Source organism: Heteronotia binoei, chromosome 1 (genome assembly GCF_032191835.1).
Source record: "Heteronotia binoei isolate CCM8104 ecotype False Entrance Well chromosome 1, APGP_CSIRO_Hbin_v1, whole genome shotgun sequence".
Taxonomy (NCBI): domain Eukaryota; kingdom Metazoa; phylum Chordata; class Lepidosauria; order Squamata; family Gekkonidae; genus Heteronotia; species Heteronotia binoei.
Window position 1 is genome coordinate 254,735,779 of NC_083223.1, and position 20,263 is coordinate 254,756,041.

At 47.8% G+C, this 20,263-nt stretch overlaps 1 protein-coding gene across 1 annotated transcript in view; it reads right to left on the reverse strand.

Annotated features, from left to right (window-relative positions):
* COPA (COPI coat complex subunit alpha) overlaps positions 1-20,263 on the reverse strand; it is a 56,398-nt gene that overhangs the window by 8,639 nt on the left and 27,496 nt on the right. The window contains exons 14-28 of the mRNA XM_060253581.1: positions 19,431-19,513; positions 18,092-18,231; positions 16,637-16,722; positions 15,166-15,304; positions 13,273-13,435; positions 10,233-10,379; positions 9,149-9,338; positions 8,161-8,256; positions 7,876-7,964; positions 6,934-7,057; positions 6,023-6,112; positions 4,814-4,923; positions 3,258-3,335; positions 2,209-2,277; positions 1,159-1,295 (exon numbers count right to left, since the gene is read on the reverse strand). Of these exons, the coding sequence (XP_060109564.1) occupies positions 1,159-1,295; positions 2,209-2,277; positions 3,258-3,335; positions 4,814-4,923; positions 6,023-6,112; positions 6,934-7,057; positions 7,876-7,964; positions 8,161-8,256; positions 9,149-9,338; positions 10,233-10,379; positions 13,273-13,435; positions 15,166-15,304; positions 16,637-16,722; positions 18,092-18,231; positions 19,431-19,513 (1,741 nt within the window). The remainder of the gene's footprint in view (positions 1-1,158; positions 1,296-2,208; positions 2,278-3,257; positions 3,336-4,813; positions 4,924-6,022; positions 6,113-6,933; positions 7,058-7,875; positions 7,965-8,160; positions 8,257-9,148; positions 9,339-10,232; positions 10,380-13,272; positions 13,436-15,165; positions 15,305-16,636; positions 16,723-18,091; positions 18,232-19,430; positions 19,514-20,263) is intronic.

Here is a 20,263-nt window from a genome sequence, read left to right on the forward strand (position 1 = left end):
GATAAATGCACTTTGCTTTAAACACTGCTAGAAGGGCCCTGAACGGAGGTTATGAGCAGGTCAGCCAGGCAGATGGGTTATGAGCAGGTCAGTCCAGGCAGATGGGTGAGAACCATCCCCCAATTGTAACCACTGGAAACCAGGCTCTGAAACCAGCTGGTGGCTCTAGAGAGACGCCTCTTCCATCCTTCTAATTCATGCCTCCCACCACTTAAACATGACTCTTGGTTCATCAAGGCCGGTCTTGTTGACGCATACTTGCAGTGCCTCTGAAGTCTCAGGTGGACTCTCTCGTGCCCTCCTTATTGATCCTTTTTAATTGGAGATGCTGGGGATTGAACCTGGGACCTCCTGCATGCTAAACAACTGCTCCACCACTCAGCCACCACCTCGCCCTAATATTTAGTTCTGAATGCAAGGTAACTCCATGCAGGTGGGAAAATACCCATACAAAGAGGAGGATGACCAACTCAAGCTGTTGTGTTCATCCGATTAAACACGAGGCATCTAGTCTTTAACCTCAGAAGGGGAAGAGTTCTCTGGCAAACACACGTATGCAACTTAACCTGCACTGAGAAACACTGTCCTTGGAAATGACTATATGGGCAAGGGTCACGGCTCAGTGGCAGAGCACCTGCTTGGCATGCAGGTTCAATCCCCAGTATCCCTATTTAAAAGGACCAGGCAGTAGATGATGTGAAAGACCTCTGCTTGAGACCCTGGAGAGCTGCTGCTGGCCTGAGTAGACAATACTGATTTTGATGGGCCAAGGGTCTGATTCAGTATAATGCAGTTTCGTGTGAGTTGCAGGCCAATGCTTTGCCAGCAGAAAGTCCCAACATCTTCCATTAAAGGGAGCTCAGCTGGACTGGAAAAGAACTCTGGGAGAGCTGCTACAAGCCAGAGAAGACAACACCAGGCTAGATGGTCCAATGCTGTGACTCTCTAGACGCTCCACCAGATTCTACATTGGGGCCCGCCAACGAAACAGCAGACTGCTGGATTCCTGCCAAAGAAGAACTCGAGGAAGGATGTCAAGCCAGAAATTCAAGGCCACGTTTCTTCCTTTCAGATTACACATTGGCAACAGACGAATAATGGCGAGGTCAAGATCAGCTGCTGCAGGGGAAGCAACAGGGAGTCCTGCTTGCTGCTTACCAGTTGCGGTGAGGGTATCCGTACATGGAAGGCAAGCTGGGCAAGGCCTGGTACATGGTGCGGCCCCGTGCGTAGGTCTGTAGAAAAAGCTGCTTGTAGGGGGCAAAGGTGGTCACTCCCACCTGGTCATGGAGAAGCTGGAGAGGAAGAAGGGAGGGAGGGAGTGGAAAGGAGCAGGATGAGAAACAACTGGAGGAAGTCCCTGCCCAAAATCAGCTCTGTAAGGCACATCCCTTCATTATCTTGTTAGTTTCAGGAGGGAAGCTGTTTTGGTCCAAGGACACCATTTCCAGGGCATAAGTGTTCAAGAGTCAGAGCTACTTTTGTTAGGTACCTAATGGAGCATTGACTCTTGAAAGCTTATGCCTTGAAATCTTTGTCTCTAAAGTGCTACTGGACTCAAAGACCAATTTCGCACTAGACTTTTAATCCTGGTTTAGTCCTGTGCCCAAACTGACATTCTACACTAGAATAATAGAAACCAACTCTATGATTTTATGATTTTAGTGTAGAATGTCAGCTTGGGCACAGGGCTAAACCAGGATTAAAGGTCTAGTGTGAAATTGGTCAAAATCTAGATCCATTAGCCTGTGGCATGCTTTAAGCTGCTCTTAAGTTGCCTTTTGCCTTCATCATAAATTTTTTTTTCTAATGTGATACTGCCCAAGTCCAGACACCCAGGATAGATCTTAGAGCACAAAAGCCAATGCAGAAAATAAGCAGCAAATATAAAGAAACTTCTTATGACCATTCATAAAATTTTGTATACTAAAGCAGATTTAAGCCAATGCCAAAACACCAGTGAGGAAAGGCAAGGCAAAATTCCCTATGAAGGGAGTTCCACACCTTTGGTGCCACTACAAACGAGGCCCTGACTCACGTAGACAGTTGGAAGACACAACAGACTGACAAAGATGACCTAAACAAGATGCTTTGCACCTCAGAAGGAAAGGCAACATCTTTATGAGATGGAAACAGCCAATCTTTAGTGATGAAGCCGAACAATCTTCCCCCCAACCCAGCATAGAAAACCCTCCGCAGGGAACTTACCCTCATGGCTGTCTCGAAAGAGCCAGCCAAGACGTGATCGACTGGCAACTGGGAATTGTTACACCAAACCTAAGGGAAGAGGAGGGGTCTGTTAGAACCGTAGAATCTGAAGTCAGGCAGCAGTTCTCCACAATGCCATCTTGACCTGTAGTGAGACTGGACTCGAGCCCCAGCAGAGGCATCCATGTGAGTCTTCTTGCCACGGGCAGTTTTGTGAGCCTGGCAAAGAGGTCCCATTAGGCTTTGGAAGGTAGTAACATGCTGATAGGTTGCCTTAGCTACTTCCCTTTTTAGCAGCCTTCTCAGTTGCTTGTTACTGGCTATTAGCTGTTCCAAGAGCTTGGAGCGGCACACCCCAGATTTTGGAAATGAACACACATAAGAAGTGCCCTGTTGGATCAGACTAATAGTTCATCTAGTCCAGCATCCTGTCTGACACAATGGCCAACCACGGCCAACAACATGGCTTAGAGGCCGAGGCCTTCCCCTGCTGTTGCCTCCTGACACTGGGATACAGAGGTTTAGTGCCTCAATGTGGATGTTCCCTTCAGTTACCAGTAGCCACTGATAGACCTATCCTCCATTAATCCGTCTAAAAAGGTAAAGGTAGTCCCTTGTGCAAGCACCAGTCGTTTTCGACTCGGGTGACGTCGCTTTTATGTTTTCACGGCAGACCTTTTACGGGGTGGTTTGCCATTGCCTTCCCCAGTCATCTACACTTCCCCTCCAGCAAGCTGGGTACTCATTTTACCAACCTCGGAAGAATGGAAGGCTGAGTCAACCTGGAGCCGGCTACCTGAACCAGCTTCCGCTGGGATTGAACTCAGGTTGCCTTTTAAAGCTGTTTATTCCTGCAGCTATCACTACATCCTTTGGCAGCAAATGCCACATTTTAATCACTCTCTGTCCCTTTGAGCGTCTGCCTCCAACCGCTTTCTCTGCCCCACCCCTTTTCTCCGCTCTCTGAACAGCTAGCTGAAGCCCGCCCCCCCCTTTTGCTTCCCAACCTGTATGTTAAAGATACCATACCCACACATGTGTCCTCCTACCTGGGCAGGGCTGGTGCCTTTGGTGGGGGGTACAAAGAAGCCATCCTCTGCTCCTCCTGCAGGACCAGCAGGGACATCCTAGGAGGGGGAGGGGGGGAAATCACAAAGAAGGCAACTATTAGGCAAAATAAGAGGAGCAGAACAAATTGCAGCAGGTCAGCATTGCTGGACTGGCTTTATGCCTTATTTCTTACCCCAAGGATAAACTTAGGGCAAGCATCCCATGATAGCTATTTCTGATGTTGGTAGCTAGACTTTTCCCTGCAGCCACTGTGGCTGGACCTGCCTGTCCCGCATTGGTCTTGTCAGCCACCAGCGAGCCTGCAGCAGACGCGGACTACTGCACCTTTCTTAAATCTTCGTTCGCGAAGTCAAGCCGAGAGCTAGAGGAGCAAGACTGAGACTCTTCTCTGCTTGAGTTCAAGAGCTCCTGATCCTCTGAACGAACAATATAGCTCTCGAGAGACCAACAGTCTGACTTGGGGGCAGCACCACATCCAACTGAGAGTCTTTCACTCAGTGGTAGTGCTCCTGCTTTGCAAATGAAGGACATCAGATCTAGACTTGGATTCAGTTGACCATATCTGTGCATGTGAGCGGAGGGGTGGTTTTTGCCAATTCCACCCTTCAAGAGATAAGCAGTAATGAGAGACCACCGTCTAAAATAGCACAAGCAAGACAGCAAAGCACCGTGGGAGACAAAAAAAATTAACAATGACTATAATACCAGAAAGTAAATACAAAAATATCAGAAAAAGTCAACGACAGCACAAATAGCGAGATGCAATCTAGCAAATAAATTTACACAGTCCAAAGAGTCAAAGCGTCTTTCGAGGCGTCCACTCCAACCCTCAGAAATAAGGTCTTCATAAATGATGTCCTAGGTACTGGTCTCGCTATTTGTGGTATGGCTGAATTTTCTGATATTTTACATTTGCTTTCTGGTATTATACTCACTGTTAACAATTCCACCTTCCTGCAGGAGCCCTCCAATTCCTGCTGTTCCTGAAAGTCCTTCATCCATCAGAAGAAGCATTTCAGGCTGCCATAGAATCACAGAGTTGGAAGGGACCTCCAGGGTCATCTAATCCAACCCCCTGCACAATGCAGGAAACTCACAAACACTTCCACCCTAAATTCACAGGATCTTCATTGCTGTCAGATGGCCATCTAGCCTCTGTTTAAAAACCTCCAAGGAAGGAGAGCCCACCACCTTCTGAGGAAGCCAGTTCCACTGAGGAATACAAGGAAGGAGAGCCCACCACCTCCCGAGGAAGCCTGGGAGGATGCAGGATAGCCATGCTTTCACACGCACAGTCTTTCCATGTGTGGACCTTCTATAAGGCATCCAGCCTCAGTTCTGGGCATCTGCAGTTGCAAGGATCTAGGGAAGCAGGGCTGGGAAGAGTCTTGTGCTTGCTAGAGTAAGAGCCTGGGGTTGGCCACAGCCTAAGGCAGCTTCCTATGGAGTTGTGTCTTTTAAAAGAGCCACTGGCCACTTGCATCTCTTGTGGTAGGGAATCCCGTATGTTCATTAGGGCTTCCAACAAGATTACCAGCTCAGGTGGGAGATCCAGGTCCTCTTCAACTTCCCATCCACCACCTTCTTCTTGTCCTTTAGCCATGGCTTCGTCTCCAAAGCCTTCCCCGGCATCTACAAAGCCATCTGAAAAATAAGTGAGGACAGACCACAGCTCAGAACGGAGGCAACAGGCTGGGGAGCATGCATGCCTGCAATCAGAACTGGTGGTTATCTACTGCCAGACAACAAAAACAGCACAAATTCAAAGCAATTTCTTTTAAAAAGCCCTTTTAAACTCTAAGACCAAGAGACAGATTAGTCGCCACAATTAAAAAATAGAATGAAAGTTTTTTTTTTAAATTTCCCTTCTCCTTCATCTTGCACAGAAGTTAGACTGCAAACATTTCAACTGCTTTGGTTGTCCCACCATCTGAGGTTAAGGGGTGGCATCCCAAGGAAACACTTTCTTAGTTGTGGCACCAAATCTTTAGAACTCCCTCCCCATGAAGATTTGTCTGTCTCCCTAAATCGATGTCTTCTACTAGTGAAAGACTTTTTTTGGCATAGCCCCAACAGTGATGATTATTGGGTCTTCTCCCTGGTTCTGGTGTTGCATGTTTATGAGTATTTATTGAATTATTTTATCATTTTAAATGTTGTTTTATCATTTTAAATGTTGCTGAAATGTTTTATTGTTCCCTGCCTTGGAAATCCTGAAAAGGCAGCACAAAAACATTTTAAATACATAATAAAAACTCAGGACTCGCTGAATGTTTATGAACATTCCATGCATTCGTACCTGCATCTATCTGCCCTTCCACTGTCACAATGCAATGCAGGTATCCAATTTAATTTTCAGCTTGTACCAGAATATGCAAGCCCAAAGCAGTATAAACATGATCAATAATGAATGCCTATTTTCTCTCTCTCCCTCTCCCCCACCCTCTCTGCAGTCCTTGGAGTTTCTGAAATATGGGCTGAGTGGTTGTTCAAGTATTCTTAAAAGCCATGCCCTCTGGAGCAGAAAGCCTTCCTTCCTGACCCTAGATATGTATGCGGAGCTGCTTAGAGTGGAGAGAAACACACAATGCACATGCACTCTGCTTTGTGACAAGCATTCTTTTTTAAGACAGGAGCCCTGGTGCGGAAAACTCAATCCCAGCAGAGATTTATTTACTGCATCAAGGATTCCAAGCTCTGGCACAGAGGCTGCTGATACACTGAATGGCTGCTGGGCTCTCACCTTCATCCAGCTGCAGCTCAGCATCTTCTCCCCAGCCTTCAGTGCCCACGGTGTCAATATCGATATCAGCTGCCAATGCACCTCCTTTACCTGTTTAAGGGTGGAGAAGTTCGCTGGTTATCTGAAGAAGTGAGCAGTGGCTCATGAAAGCTCCTCCCCTGCCACAAATGTTTGTTAGTCTTTAAGGCACTGCTGGACTCCTGCAGCCGCTGCTACACGCAGACTTAACATAGCTACCCATCTTGGTCTTTCTGGGAAGCATTTAAGGTCTTTGTTTCTGGGATTCTCCAGCAGCTGGTGACTGCGTGGTATCCATCAATGGGAATGGGTTCTAGTCCCTTCAGAGCCCCAGGAAGAGACAAAGAAAAGGGATGAAGCGTGTGCTTGGTGTGCAAAAGGCCTCAGCATCCCCAGTTAAAGACTACAAAGAGGGGGGGCTGGGAAAGACCTCACACTGAGACCACCCCCCAAAAGGCCTGATAGTATTGGATTAGATGGCCCAGTGGCCTCAAGCTGCTCTGTGGCACCATGGGAGCAGCACAGGTCAGCAGTAAAGCACACGCTTTTGTGTGCTGAAGGCACAGGTTGGATGCCTAGCAAGAATCTCATATAAAACAGCCAAAGAAAGCCTCTGCCTAACTCTATGGAGGACACCTCTGCATATCAGAGACAGTTGAGGGGCCAACAATATAAAGGATGAATTCCATCTTGGCTTGAACTGAAGGCCCTTTGCCAATGCTGTCACTGCCTTCTCCTCCTCCCAATTTCATTCCAACAATGCCCTCCCCCCAAGCCCACTCCTGCAGCAGGCAGCCATTCTGGGTGACCAGCAGACCCCGCTGAGCCCCTGCCTCCTCTCCTTGAACCCTGATGAGGAAGAGGGTCAGTGATGAGGACTGTCGCCCCCTTACCTTTGCTGGCAATTGTTCCTTCAAAGAAACCCTTGGAGACAGTGAGCAGGGGCCAGTTGGTGTCCAGAGGCATGATGGGAGCAGATGGCTGGAGCAACTTGGCATTGGGGTCGATGTCTGGAATCTGGGCAAGAGGAAGTGAAAAGCCTTCAAACACTTCTCTCCAGACACAGGTCAGAATGAATTCCCTCACACAAGCAGGGTGGGTTAACATAAGAAGAACTTATCTTGCACAGTGGCCAACCAGTTCCTCTTGAGGTCCAGAAACAGGGCATAGAGGCTGAGGCCTATCCCTGATGCTGCCTCCTGGCTCTGGGGTTCAGAAGCTGACATGGGGATTCCCTTCAGTCAACATGGCTAATAACCAATGATGGACCTATCCTCCTCCTTTAAGGCGGCCTCTGGCCATCACTACGCCCTCTGGCTGTAAATTCCACATTTCTGGGCACAGGACTTGCCTTCCTTCTCTGTCCCCCTGACAGCAAGGGCAGTTAAACCGGAGAATGGGGCACCATTCTTTCACCACTCCTTTGACTGTCACTTGTATCATGACTCATAGTTAGCAACACTCCACCAGCATGATACTTTCACACACTGGTGCTGGAAATCTGAAGTGGTGCATGAACAAACTGGAGTGCTACTACTTCTGCCCCAGACATCTTTTTTGATATTGCATGGGCTTATGGAGGAATCTCCCATTTCTCGAACGAGGAAAAAGAAAAAGCAGAGCATGCAATTTTCCTAGCCTGTGTATTTTTGCCACTGGGCAAAGCCTGCCATGACACCTCTTGCATAATACAACTTCTAGTAGGCCACTGATGACTCAACATGCAAGCCCTAAAACTAGCCACCAGTAGGTGCTCAGCCTTTCTCAAAAGAAGTAACAAGGAAAAAAGAAAAGGACTGTCAATCAGAACTGGTCTGTCTGCACTCTTCACTAACCGTTTCCTTTTCTGGGTCAAAGGTCTCTTTCAGGCTCTCAGCTTCCTCATCCAAGCCATGGGTTGCGGCTGTGAGATAGGCCAAGGATTCTAAGAGAAGCAAAACAGACGGAAGAAAAGCAAGGTAAGGTTAGGTTAGGATGACAAAGACTCTCTATGGAAGCGCCGCCTCACCAATAGGATGTGCCACTTCCAGATGGGAAGGAAATTGGAGAACTGGATTGGGTAAGGATCGGGTTACAGATAATGGCTGGGAAAATGGTGCCCGAGATGGTCTGCTACTCACTCTGCCCGCAGTTCTTCAGGATCCTCACCCTCTCTGCTACATCCCCAAGATACAGGGCATTCTGGTAATGGCCACTCATGTCCTTCCGGATCTCAGCTGCAAGAGAGGATAAAGAGAGGTCAGTCACCCTCCACATTTGTATCCTTAGGAGCTGCTATCCCTTCCTGATTTAAAATATCTAAATCCTGTCTTATCTTTTGCAGGGAAAGGCTGTCAAGTTCCAGCTGACTTATGGTAACCCTGTAGGGTTTCAAGGCAGGAGACATTCAGATGTGGTTTGCCATCGCCTGCCTCTGCACAGCGACCCTGGACTTCCTGGGTGGTCTCCCATCCCAGCCCTAAGCGGGGCTCACCCTGCTTAGCTTCCAAGATCTGTCTAGTCTGGGCTATTCAGGCCAGGGCTATCTTCCTAAACTATAACATTATCAAGCCATTTTCAAAAGCACGAGATGCTTTAGGCCACCTGGACAAGTCACACCTCCACTGGATGTAAGCGTGCAAAAGGGCAGCCAGCTCCCAGAGGTATACAATCCATCTCACTTCCAACCGGGCTTGCACTATGGTACGAAATACTTCCACGTTCCAAAATGGAGTTTTATCTGCTTTCAAATGTTGCTGCCTATCATCAGAGCTAGATTTCAGTCCAGTTGCATTTTAAAGACCGATCAGACTTCCAGGGTATAGCTCCCTTCCCCAGAGATCAACAAAAGGAACTTTAACCCTTGAATGCATATTGCCCTGAGATTCTTGCTGGTTTAAGGCACTACTGGACTCACAACTGCAGACCAACACCTCTACCCTCTGAAACTATCATGGTTATTACGGAAAAAAAGTGCACCAAGTGGAAGCTCTCTAGCTGGTTGGATATTCCCCTAACAATCTCAGTTCCGGGATGTGCAATTCATGTGTAATTTATACATTTTAAGGCTTCTGCTGTATGATGACAGCTTTGCTTAGGATAGCAAAGCTGCCTGTCAAGGAAACTCACCTATCTTCATCATCTTGCGCAGCTTCTCCAGGTTACCTGTGATCAGGTACAGGAAGGAGAGCTTGTCGAAGTTCTTGGTGCGCTGGTAGCACATCTCCACAATCTGGTGGTTGCCCTGAAGCAAGGCTACTTCACCCAGCTTCTCCCAGCAGTTCTTATCGTCCAGGGCCTTGGCTGCCTCCAGTGCAATCTGACAGGACACAGAGAACCAGCTAGAAAAGGTGGCCTTCTGATCACATAGACCGTAGGTCTGTCAAGCCCAGCACTGCCTCCTCTCACTGGCAGTGGCTCTCAAAGGTCTTGGAAAAGGGTTCTTTGCATAGCCCTGATTGCCCAGGGTCCTTTTAGCTGAAGGTAGTGGGGACTGAATTTGGGATGTTCTGTGTGCAAAAAATATGTGCTCTGTTAATGACCTGTGGCCCACCGAAGGCAGACAAGTTCCTGGCCTTCAAGGCAAGTTTTTATGCTTACTGTCTGATCATCCCACATATGCTGCAAAACCTCCCAGATTAGCACCTCCTACTTGGCCTGGATTCTGTATTTCCATTTGGCTAGCTATGGCACCTTCCCCCCCCCCCCATAAAAGGAGGCTTCCTCCTGATTCAAGAGGTACTCTTCTGTTGGGGAAACTGTTTCCATTAGTGGAACAGATCCACCCCACTGTGTTCTGCGCTTATTAGACAACTCTACAGAGAAAACTTGATTAAGTTTTCTTGTTTCTTTAAAACTGGGAAGCAGTGAAAACTGGGCATATATCTGCATGGTCTGCTAGTTACAGATGAACATATGAAGCTGCCTTCTACTGAATCAGACCCTCAGTCCATCAAAGTCAGTACTGTCTACTCAGACTGGCAGCACTCTCCAGGATCTCAAGCTGAGATTTTTCACGCCTATTTGCCTGGACCCTTTTAGTTGGAGATGCCAGGGATTGAACCTTGGACCTTCTGCTTACCAAGCAGATGCTCTATCACTGAGCCACCAGACGTGTGGCACAGGAAGCCCAGAAGAAGAGCCTTCCTAGCTCCCAAGTTCTACAGTGAAGTCATCCTTGGGAGAAGGGTCATCACAGAGTTCAGCATCTCACCTCTATGTTGCCACATTCCAGAGCCAAGCTGAAGCGAGTCTTCTCGTCTTTCACAAAATGCAGCGCAACTTCAGGGTAGCCCTTCTTCTGGAGGTAGGCAATGATAGACTGGCCCACGAGTTTGGCGTTGCGGACCATGTGAAGGACCTGGAAGGAGTTAAAAGGAAGAATGCTAGACAAGGAAGAGCCATCCATGGATTAGAGCGATGCCTTTCCTGCGCAGATCAGAGCAAATGGAGAGTAGAGATTTCTGTAAGGGATGAGTGCAGTGATCTGAAAAAGTGGACTGTACAAGCTGATATGGGATGGTTGCTATCAGCCAGGCCACTACGGTCACCCACATGGCTCAGCCTGGTGGTCACAGCACTTTCTACTCTGAGATGACCTCCTAAGGTCTATCAATGGCTACATTCAGAGGCAATTACCCCTAAATAGCAGTGCTCAAAGACAGCATCAGGGGAAGGCCTTGGACTCTGTGCCCTATCTGTTTACTCTCCAGGGCAACTGGTTGGTTGCTGTGTAAAAACAAGATACTGAAATAGACAGACCACTGGTCTGATCCAGCAGGGCTCTTCTACTATGTTCTTAAGATAGTTTATTTGACCTGACCTGGATAGCCCAGGCAAGCCCAGTCTCATCAGATCTTGGAAGCTGAGCAGGGCTGACACTGGCAGGTATTTGGATGGGACACCTACAAGGAATACCAGGGCTGGAATACAAAAGCAGGCTGTATCAAGCCACCTCTCCAAATGTCTAAGTCCCCACTAGGGCTCAGGTCATCAGAAGTCAACCATGACTTCCAAGCATGCCTACACACATGCAAAATAAGAATAAAAAGATTACTTCTTTTGTCAGGGCTCTTACATATGGAAGTGAATATTCCAAAGTAAAAAGTTCTTCTCTAAACATAGGGAAGAGTGACAGGCCTCTCTCCCATGAGATGCAAAGACAGTGAACATAAGAGAAGCCATGTTGGATCAGGCCAATGGCTCATCCAGTGTCACACAGTGGCCAAAACCCCCAAGTGCCATCAGGATGAGGTCCATCAGTGGGGCCAGGACACTAGAAGCCCTCCCACTGTGCCCCCCAGCACCAAGAATACAGAGCATCACTGCCCCAGACAGAGAGTTTCAACAATACACTGTGGCTAATAGCCACTGATGTACTTCTGTTCCATATGTTTATCCAATCCCCTCATAAGGAGGGGAATGGATAAACTGTGAAGGGTTTGTGATAAGAAGAAAAAAATTGGTAAGGCCTAGGAGACCGTAAAAGGCTTTTCTTTCATGCTAGAGGGAAGAAAATATCTGGAAAGTGTGGGGAGGAGTTTTTCCTTGCCCTTTGTATCAGTTATAAGCTCCACCTTCCAATATAAGAAAGCCAAAGTTGATCATTTGCTACTCCTCACTGGGTGATAACAAATTGTTAGCATCATCGTGTCTCTTTCATAAACTGATGATGCAGCCATATTTGGAATATTAAGGACTTATTCTGGTTATCCTGCCCACCCCATCCCCTCCCAACAAGATACTATGGAGCTGCAAAAGGCGCGGAAGGAGGAAATGAAAATGATCAAGCGGCTGGAGCAGCCTCCCCCTTATAAGGAAAGCATAGAGTGGAAGATGCCAAACTTTTTGATGTGGGACCCTCTAAAGCAAATCCATGTTATGTTTACCCATCTCCATGTAAATGATGGAGGAAGAGAAGTGTATCAGCGGCTCTTAGCCATGTCAGTTACATGAAGAATCCACGTTCAGAGGCAATCTCCCTCAAAATACCAGATGTTGAGGATGAGAAATGCAGGTGCTGCTACCTCCCTGATCCATCAGAGCTTTCTGGAGGCTTCTCTACAGGTAGTGCAGTGGTGACAGTGTCATACTAGGAAACAGGGCTTCTTATTTTTTGTAGCAGGAACTCCTTTGCATATTAGGCCACACACCCCTGATGTAGGCAATCCTCCTGGCGCTTACAGGGCTCTTAGCACAGGGCCTACTGTAAGCTCCAGGAGGATTGGCTACATCAGGGGAGTGCGGCCTAATATGCAAAGGAGTTCCTGCTACAAAAAAAGCCCTGCTAGGAACTGTGGAAAGAACCCAAAGCAACCTAAGGAAGGAAGGAAGGAAGGAAGGAAGGAAGGAAGGAAGGAAGGAAGGAAGGAAGGAAGGAAGGAAGGAAGGAAGGAAGGAAGGAAGGAAGGAAAAACAATGCAAACGAATTTAGGCTGGTCCAGATTTAGGAACTATGAACAAACTTGGGTCAGACTCCCTCAGCCGAAGCTGCTTCGCAGGGTTGTTGTGAGGTCCAGGCAGTGGAAGAGACCAGAACTAAGGGCTTATTGCCTTTGGAAGAAAGGAGGGATAATTAAAAAAAAATCTTGGAGCCCTCTATTAGAACAGACTATTGGGGGCTAGAGGGCAATTTGTTCTGATTCAGTGTGGCAGTTCTGAAGAGATGGGAGGAGTCCCTGGGATGTCTGCTCCCAGGGTGAAATGGAAGGCTTTGCACAAGCTTTTAGTAAAAGAAACTGACTGACTCCTTCATTATATACAGCTCAACAAGAGGGAGACATTAACAATACTGATAAAGTGGCAACACAAAACACATCTATTATTGTAACTAGTTATTTGTATGCTGAACTACTAAACTACTAAGGGCTCTGTTGAAAATGGTTTAATTGTTTCTTATGGTTGTTATTGTGGATTTTTGTATCAAAGATATTTGTAGATTTAAAAGCAGTTGTATATTTTAAAAGTATGTAAATTCAAAAGTAATTATATATTTAAAAGTATGGTAGCCTATTTACATCACAGTTACGTTGCTTGTAATGTATCTCCACTGCGATCCCATTATTGCCTTTCCTTCTCTCAGCAGATCGTTTCCACGCCTCCCAGGTACACAAAAGGCCAGGCAATGGCAAAGCAGGTGAAGACTAAGCCGGGGCAGCATGAGAGACATCGCTCCTTCTCATTTCCCCCCAACTGTTCCAAATCACAGCAGTACACAAGTGACTGAAGCACAACCTCCAGAGCTACCACTTCACCTCATCGTATTTCCGGTTGATGAGTGCCAGCTTGAACTTGAATTCAGTGGGGTCGATGGTCAGAACGCGAGGCCGGCACTCCCGGTCCAGGCAGTAGACGTTGTTCCCCTTCACCCGGGTCACGTAGATCGGCAAGTCCAGGGTGCGGATGATCCCGTGATCCCTGGATTGAGGAGATGGAACTGTTGGTAAGGATGGGCCTGGCTTTTCTTTGGAGACGAAGGAGCTGTCCTATGTGGGCCCTTCACATTCCAAGACTTTTGTTGCCTAACAGGGATGGGCGTGAACTGGAAAAATGTGATTGGTGGCTGAGCCACAAACTGAACCACAAACTGAATCAGGGGAATTGTGAACCAACTTTGTTGGTCTTAAAGGTGCCAGTGGGCTCTAACATGGTTCTACCATCACCAGGGGAAATCCACCAAGGTAATGAAAAAAACTTGCACAGGCACAAACGGATATGATATTCCACTGTTCCTTTGCATCCTGACTCCCATCTTTGCAACATCCCTTCCACCTTCTTTCTGAGATAGAAGGGCTCAGGGACCTCCCCCCTTCCTACTAGTATCTGGTGAAGGGAGCTTTGACTCTTGAATGCTTATACTCTGGAAATCTTGCAGGTCTTTTAAGGTGCAACTGGATTCAAATATTGAGCATCACCAGTGTCTTTTTTCCTAAGCTAACCCCCTTCCCGAGCATTTTGGTCAGATTTTTAGATTCAGATTTGCTTCTCTCTCTCTCCTTTCACCAGTGTCAGACAGAAGCTCTGTGAAGCAGACACCTGGCTCTTATCACTGGACTTTGCTTCAGTCAACAGCTTGCAGAGGGACCGCTATTTTTCTGAGGACGGACTCAAATGTTAACACCAAAACACGAACAGTCTTCTGTCTTGCATTGCCCCTCTCTGCATCTATTTTATTTTTATCATGCCCGTCCTCCAAAGGGCTCAATATGGCATCCATAGGTTTCTTCTTCTCCATTTTATCTTGACAACCACCCTAAAGGGTAGGCTGAAGTACAGGAAGAGCACTTGGTCCAAGGTCATCCACTAAGCTCCCATGGGGTGTGTGTGTGTGGGGGGGCGGATTGGATTCTAGATCCCCTCAGTCCTTATGGCAGTCTGCTGCTACATGTGGACTGGGCAAACTCTGCTTTGTTGCCTAACAGAGACTGGAAGCTACTGCAAAACTGATCTTAAGAGAACACAAGAGAAGCCATGTTGGATCAGGCCAACGGCCCATCCAGTCCAACACTCTGTGACACACAGTGGCCCAAAAAAACAGGTGCCATCAGGAGGTCCATCAGTGGGGCCAGGATACTAGAACCCCTCCCACTGCACCCAGAATACAGAGCACCACTGCCCCAGACAGAGATGCTGCGGCTAATAGCCACTGATGGGCCTCTGCTCCATATGTTTATCCAGTCCCCTCTTGAAGTTGGCTATGCTTGCAGCTGCTACCACCTCCTGCGGCAGTGAGTTCCATGTGTTGATCACCCTTTGAGTGATTAACATATCTTCAAGCCTGGCTGACATCAAAACCAGGATGGGATTTAAGGAACTGGAGTGAAGCTCACATGACGCCCCCCCCCCAACACTTATTCATGCAATGCCAAACTCTGGCTTGACACTGGCTGACTCCAAGCTTGTGTCTGTTACAAGACTGCTGCCCTCAAAAGATTCCCAAATCTGAGGCCCAGAATGTGCTTTGTTAGATGCCCCAGGAACTGCGCATTCAGTCTTTGTGCCACAATAAATCTATGGGTCTTTGTGCCACAATAAATCTATGGGTCTTTTAGGTGCTCTTTTTTCTGTGTGACACATTTTAGCCAGGAGCCCGCAAAGAGGTCAGGTTGTGCTAACAAAGATGCACACCATCCACCCTGCTCACTCACCCAGTGGTGACGGCATATTTGATGTGGTTGCTGGTTGTGTAGATAAAGACCCCGCTCTCGTCCCAGGCACCGCTCTTCACTCGGATGTTCTCGTGGATGTTGCAAAGGGAGTCCAGCTTCCTGTTGCAGATCATGATTGCTGCGGAGAGGAACAGATGAGAGATGCTGTTTACAGGAGACAGCTAGCTACCTCTTAGGCCACCCCTTTGTTGTTTGAAGGAAGAAAAAAAAATGCGGAGGGAACACAGGGAAAGGAAGAGAAGGGTGACTATTTGTAGAGAAAGGCTACAAAGACCATCTAATCAAGCACCCTGTTTCCCACTAAGGCTAATCAGCTGTCTCTGTAAGGAGAGCCACCAACCTGCAGTTGGGGGCCTGGAGATCTCCCGGAATTATCCCATTTCAAAGCCATTTAAGTGAATGGCTGTCACTTCATCCTGCAGCAAGGAGCTACTGTATATGAACATGAGAGAGAAGCCATGTTGAATCAGGCCAGTGGCCCATCCAGTCCAACACTCTGTGTCACACAGTGGCCCAAACCCAGGTGCCATCAGGTCCACCAGCGGGGTCAGTCCCACAAGTTAATGGAGCTGCATGAAGTGCTTATCTGTCCTCTTTTTTAGTGCATGGCACTTTTGAGACATCAAGTCTCTGGCACCACCCTAAAGGGGAGGCTGAAGTACAGGAAGAGCACTTGGTTCAAGGTCATCACCAAGCTCCCATGGGGTGTGTGTGTGGGGGGGATTGGATTCCAGATCCCCTCAGTCCTTATGGCAGTCTATGGAACCTATGGTCTAAAATGTGAGTCAAGAAAGCGGAAGTTAAGGGAAGTGGAGATGACGCAAGTGAAAATTCTCTCATCATTTCAGTGACTATGTGGCTTAGTTTCAGGAAGGGAGGGGTTTTGCAAAAAAAATGGTTTTGAAGAGAGATCTGCAGGAAGTAAGAAGTGGAATCAATTCATCCAAAGGTGATTCTAATCACCTGAATGACCACTAAATGTTCCAAACCTCCCTCCTCTATACTGCCATACCAGAATATGGGGAAAGACAGGCATAACCGTTCAGAGTGGGCTCTGTGTTGCAACTTCAGGTGAAAGGATTGTTGTAATGAATCTTGCAAACAGTGTTTCAACTCTAGTATTCAATTACAGCATTGTGCCCCTGTTGTGAACGGACTGTGAGAACGCATGCACCCTTCGTACCCTCAAAATGTGCAGGCTGCTTTCTAAAAAAACTGATGATCTTTGAGTGGTCATTTGTGTATCCACACACTTCCTTCCTTACTGAATGGAGACACCATGCAGGTGTGGAAACCCAGTGTGTGGTGCACAGAGACCACGAAGAAGATCCAGCAGATCACTCCTGAAGCATCTCACAAGCACGGAAGGGAACAAGGGAGGGAGAAAGGGATAAGGAAGAATCAAAACATACAAATAATTTTCAAGACACAAAGCCTCTCCTCCCCTTACCATGTTTGGCCAGGAGAGCCACATGGGACATGTCAGCTGACCAAATGACGTACTTCACCTTAGAGATCTTCACAGAGGATAGAGTCCTGTAAGAAGAAAGCACCTGCCTGTGAAGATCCTTCTTAATTCACTGGGCTACACAGTAACTTAAGGGGTGGATTTTTGCCTCTCCCCTCTCTTTGAAGCAATCTGGAGCCCACTTGCAATACAGTGCTTGTACTCTGTCCCTCCAAATGGCCCACCACACCTGTCCCTTTTACTGAGGTAGATGATGGCACCTTAATGCATACAAGAACATGACAGCATTAGCCCTCCTAGCTCAGTACTGTCTATTCTTCAGGACTAAGAAAGATCTCTTTTAGTATCTGGTTCCTAAGGTGTCTTTCTAGGCAGAACATAAGAAGAGCCCTCCTGGATCAGGCCCATGGTCTATTTGGTTCAGGATCCTGTCTCACAGAGTGGCTAACCAAGATGGCCAACAAGAGAGCATAGAGGCTCTGGGATTCAGAGGTTGACTGCCTCTGAGCATGCAGGTCCTTCAGTCACCATGGCGAGTAGTCACTGATAGACCTACCCTCCAGGAATCTGTCTAAACCCCTTCTGAAGTTATCTATGTCTGTGGCTATTACTGCATCATTTGTTATCGAATTTTGCAGTTAAATCATGCTCTGTGTAAATAACCATTTCCTTCTCTCCATTCTGAATTTACTGCCCATCAGCTTCCTTAGATGCCATTTCGGGAGAGGCAGAAAAACTTCTTTGTCAACTCTCTCTACCCCGTGCATGATGCTGTAAAACTTTTATCATGTCACCTCTCAGTTGTCCTGAGAGATGCTGGGGACTGAACCTGGGACTTCCTGTGTTCTACCACTCCCCCCCCCCCCCCCCCCAAATTCATGCACCTTCATACAGTTGGCTTCTCTAGCCTACTCCTGCCTATTCTCATTGGGAGCAGCTCAGCGGGGCTCGATAGAGAAAAGTCTCTCCCAACACGTGCTGAGACTCTTTGACTCGAGATGATGGGGACTGAAACTGGAGCATTCTGCACGTAAAACATGAGTTCACCCATGAACTATCGCACTCATACCTGACCAATATGCATATACTTAGGGTACTGCATATACTCTAAGGAAGCTGAGAATCGCCAGCCATCGCTATAAGCAGCAGGTGCACACTCTGAGGATCAGCAACTAGAACCCCTTGGGCTAAGTCTGGTCTGCTAATGCATGGCATCTGGTGGGCCAGTCAACAATCCAGAAGCAAAAAGGATTGTGCAGGAGTGGGATCTACGATAACGAAAGGATACTAACAAGCTCTTTGGGCTCACCAGGTGCATTTGCAGCCTTCTCAAAGCCACCCTGCAGTCACCCCCACCCAGCAAAACCAGGCGATCAGTTTGGAGGACTGCTGGGGAAGTCCGAGGCTGCCTCCAGGAATGTCAGTCCAGCACCTTACCGTTTCTGCTGCACATCGAAGAGAGTGATGGAATCAGCGTCCCTCAGCAGGAGGTTCCCAGTGCCGGCGTAGAAGATCTCGTCACAGTTGGGGACCTGGACCTTCTTGGTGATCTCATTTTTCAGGTTCTTGATCAGAATCTGCCGTTTCAGCGGAGGAGGGGAAAGCCACAATGGACGGGACATGGGAAGCACAAGGGAGGCATGACAAAAAGTCTTAAATGTTGCAAGGATGAAGTTCTTTGCTTTTCGGCTTTGCAGCAGAGAAAGGGGGACTGGGGAATCCCTGTCCTGGGGATCAGCTCTCTTCCTTTTGCCATTACTATATAAAGTATTCCGGTATATGATTCATAACAAATTAAACCAATGGTTACCATCACTAGATTTATGTGCTTTGTTATGCTGATCATTTAGTGTGCGTGAAGTGCCATTAAGTTGCTTCTAACTTATGGAAACCCTATGAACTAACAAATTCCAAAACATCCTATCATTAACAGCCTTGCTCAGGTCTTGCAAACTGAAGGCCGCAGCTGCCTCTATTGAGCCAATTCATCTCATTTATTTATTTTATTTACTTTAGATTTATATGCCGCCCACTCCACAAGCAGACTCTGCTGCCCTCAACTTCTCCTGACACTGCTAAGTTTTTCAGTTACTTGCGTCTTCTCACAATCTGCCCAAATAGAGCAGCCTCGGTTATTATGCCAATAATATTTTTTACTGATACGCTTTGGCCTTTCACCCTTGGATCTTAAGTTTAGTTATCTTTTACATCCTGGTATGTGAGCTCCCCATAGCTTTGAAGCACGACTTATTCCCTCCCCCCACCTCCCCCAATATCTTGCATCAGTTTCAACAGAATTCAAGGCCGGATCTGTCCTACAAATGGCAACACCTGCCCCCCACCCTGGCATAAGGAGAATTCTCCTTATGCTAAAGGGAAGTCTCTTTGCGTTAGGGGAAAGAAGAAGAGTTGGTTTTTATACCCCACTTTTGTCTACCCTACAGAGTCTCAAAGTGGCTTACAAAGTGCTCTCCCCACAGCAGGCATCTTGTGAGGCAGGTGGGGCTGAGTTCTGAGAGAACTGTGACTGGCCCAAGCTCATCCAGCAGGCTTCATATGGAAGAAGAATGGGGAAGCAAACCCCAGATTACAGTCTGTGGCTCTTAACCACTACACCACACTGGCATTGCCATTAGGTAGAGAGTAGGAGCCAGTAGATAAAGTCTGGCTAACACAAACAGATATAGTAGAGAGATATGGCTCTGTGGTCCCAGTGAGGAAACTTAGAGAGTAAGAGTGGAGTGGAGAAAGAAACCCTCCTTTTTATACATCTTACCGAGTGCATCCGATCCAAGACCGCAAAGCGGTTCCGAGCCACCCACACGCCTGTCAGCCCAGAGGAACGTTTCCCTTCAGGAGCTGGAAGAGGAGGGGGAAAAAAAAATCAAGAATCTGCTGGCTGAATTCCAACTTTGTTCCAGTGGATCAGCTGCTTCCTCCTCCTCCACTGCCAGCTCATTCACTTTTAACCTAAGGCGACACATTAAAGATCCAGGCCCTCTTTTTGGATTCTCGAAGTGGCCCAGTGCAGCAGCCAAGTGGTTGCCTGGGGAACCCCTGCCACTGCCGGCTGGCGCAGGAGCACACAGCCATCCCGGATGACACGCCACTTTGTCACGCTAACGAGCGGTGCCCTCGCAGCCAAGCCGAGCGAGCGCCGAGGGTCCCGTCTCCAATGTGAGCCTCTCCCCAGTGCTGCGCTTCAACAGCTGTTGCCTCGCATTAAAGACACAATGCTGCGGGTATCGGGGAGGCACCACCGAGAAAGAACTGCCCAGAGGGAGTCGTTCTGGTTGCTTTTAAAAGCACAGGGGGAGGCTTGCGAGACGAAGACTTCAGAGCTTCTGCAGGCCACAGCAATCTCATCTGATGCGGATGACTGGACTGCTCCCACCCCACCGGAACAATCTGCGATTACGCTTGGGTTTACGAGACAAAGGTGGCAAGTGACGGGAAACTTATTCTAGGGAGCACTGTGCTGCGGTGGTTGTCTATGCCAACCTGCCTACAACAGAATTTGTCCCATTCTGACATTTAGGGGAGGGATGGTGGCTCAGTGGTAGAGCATCTGCTTGGTAAGCAGAAGGTCCCAGGTTCAATCCCCAGCAT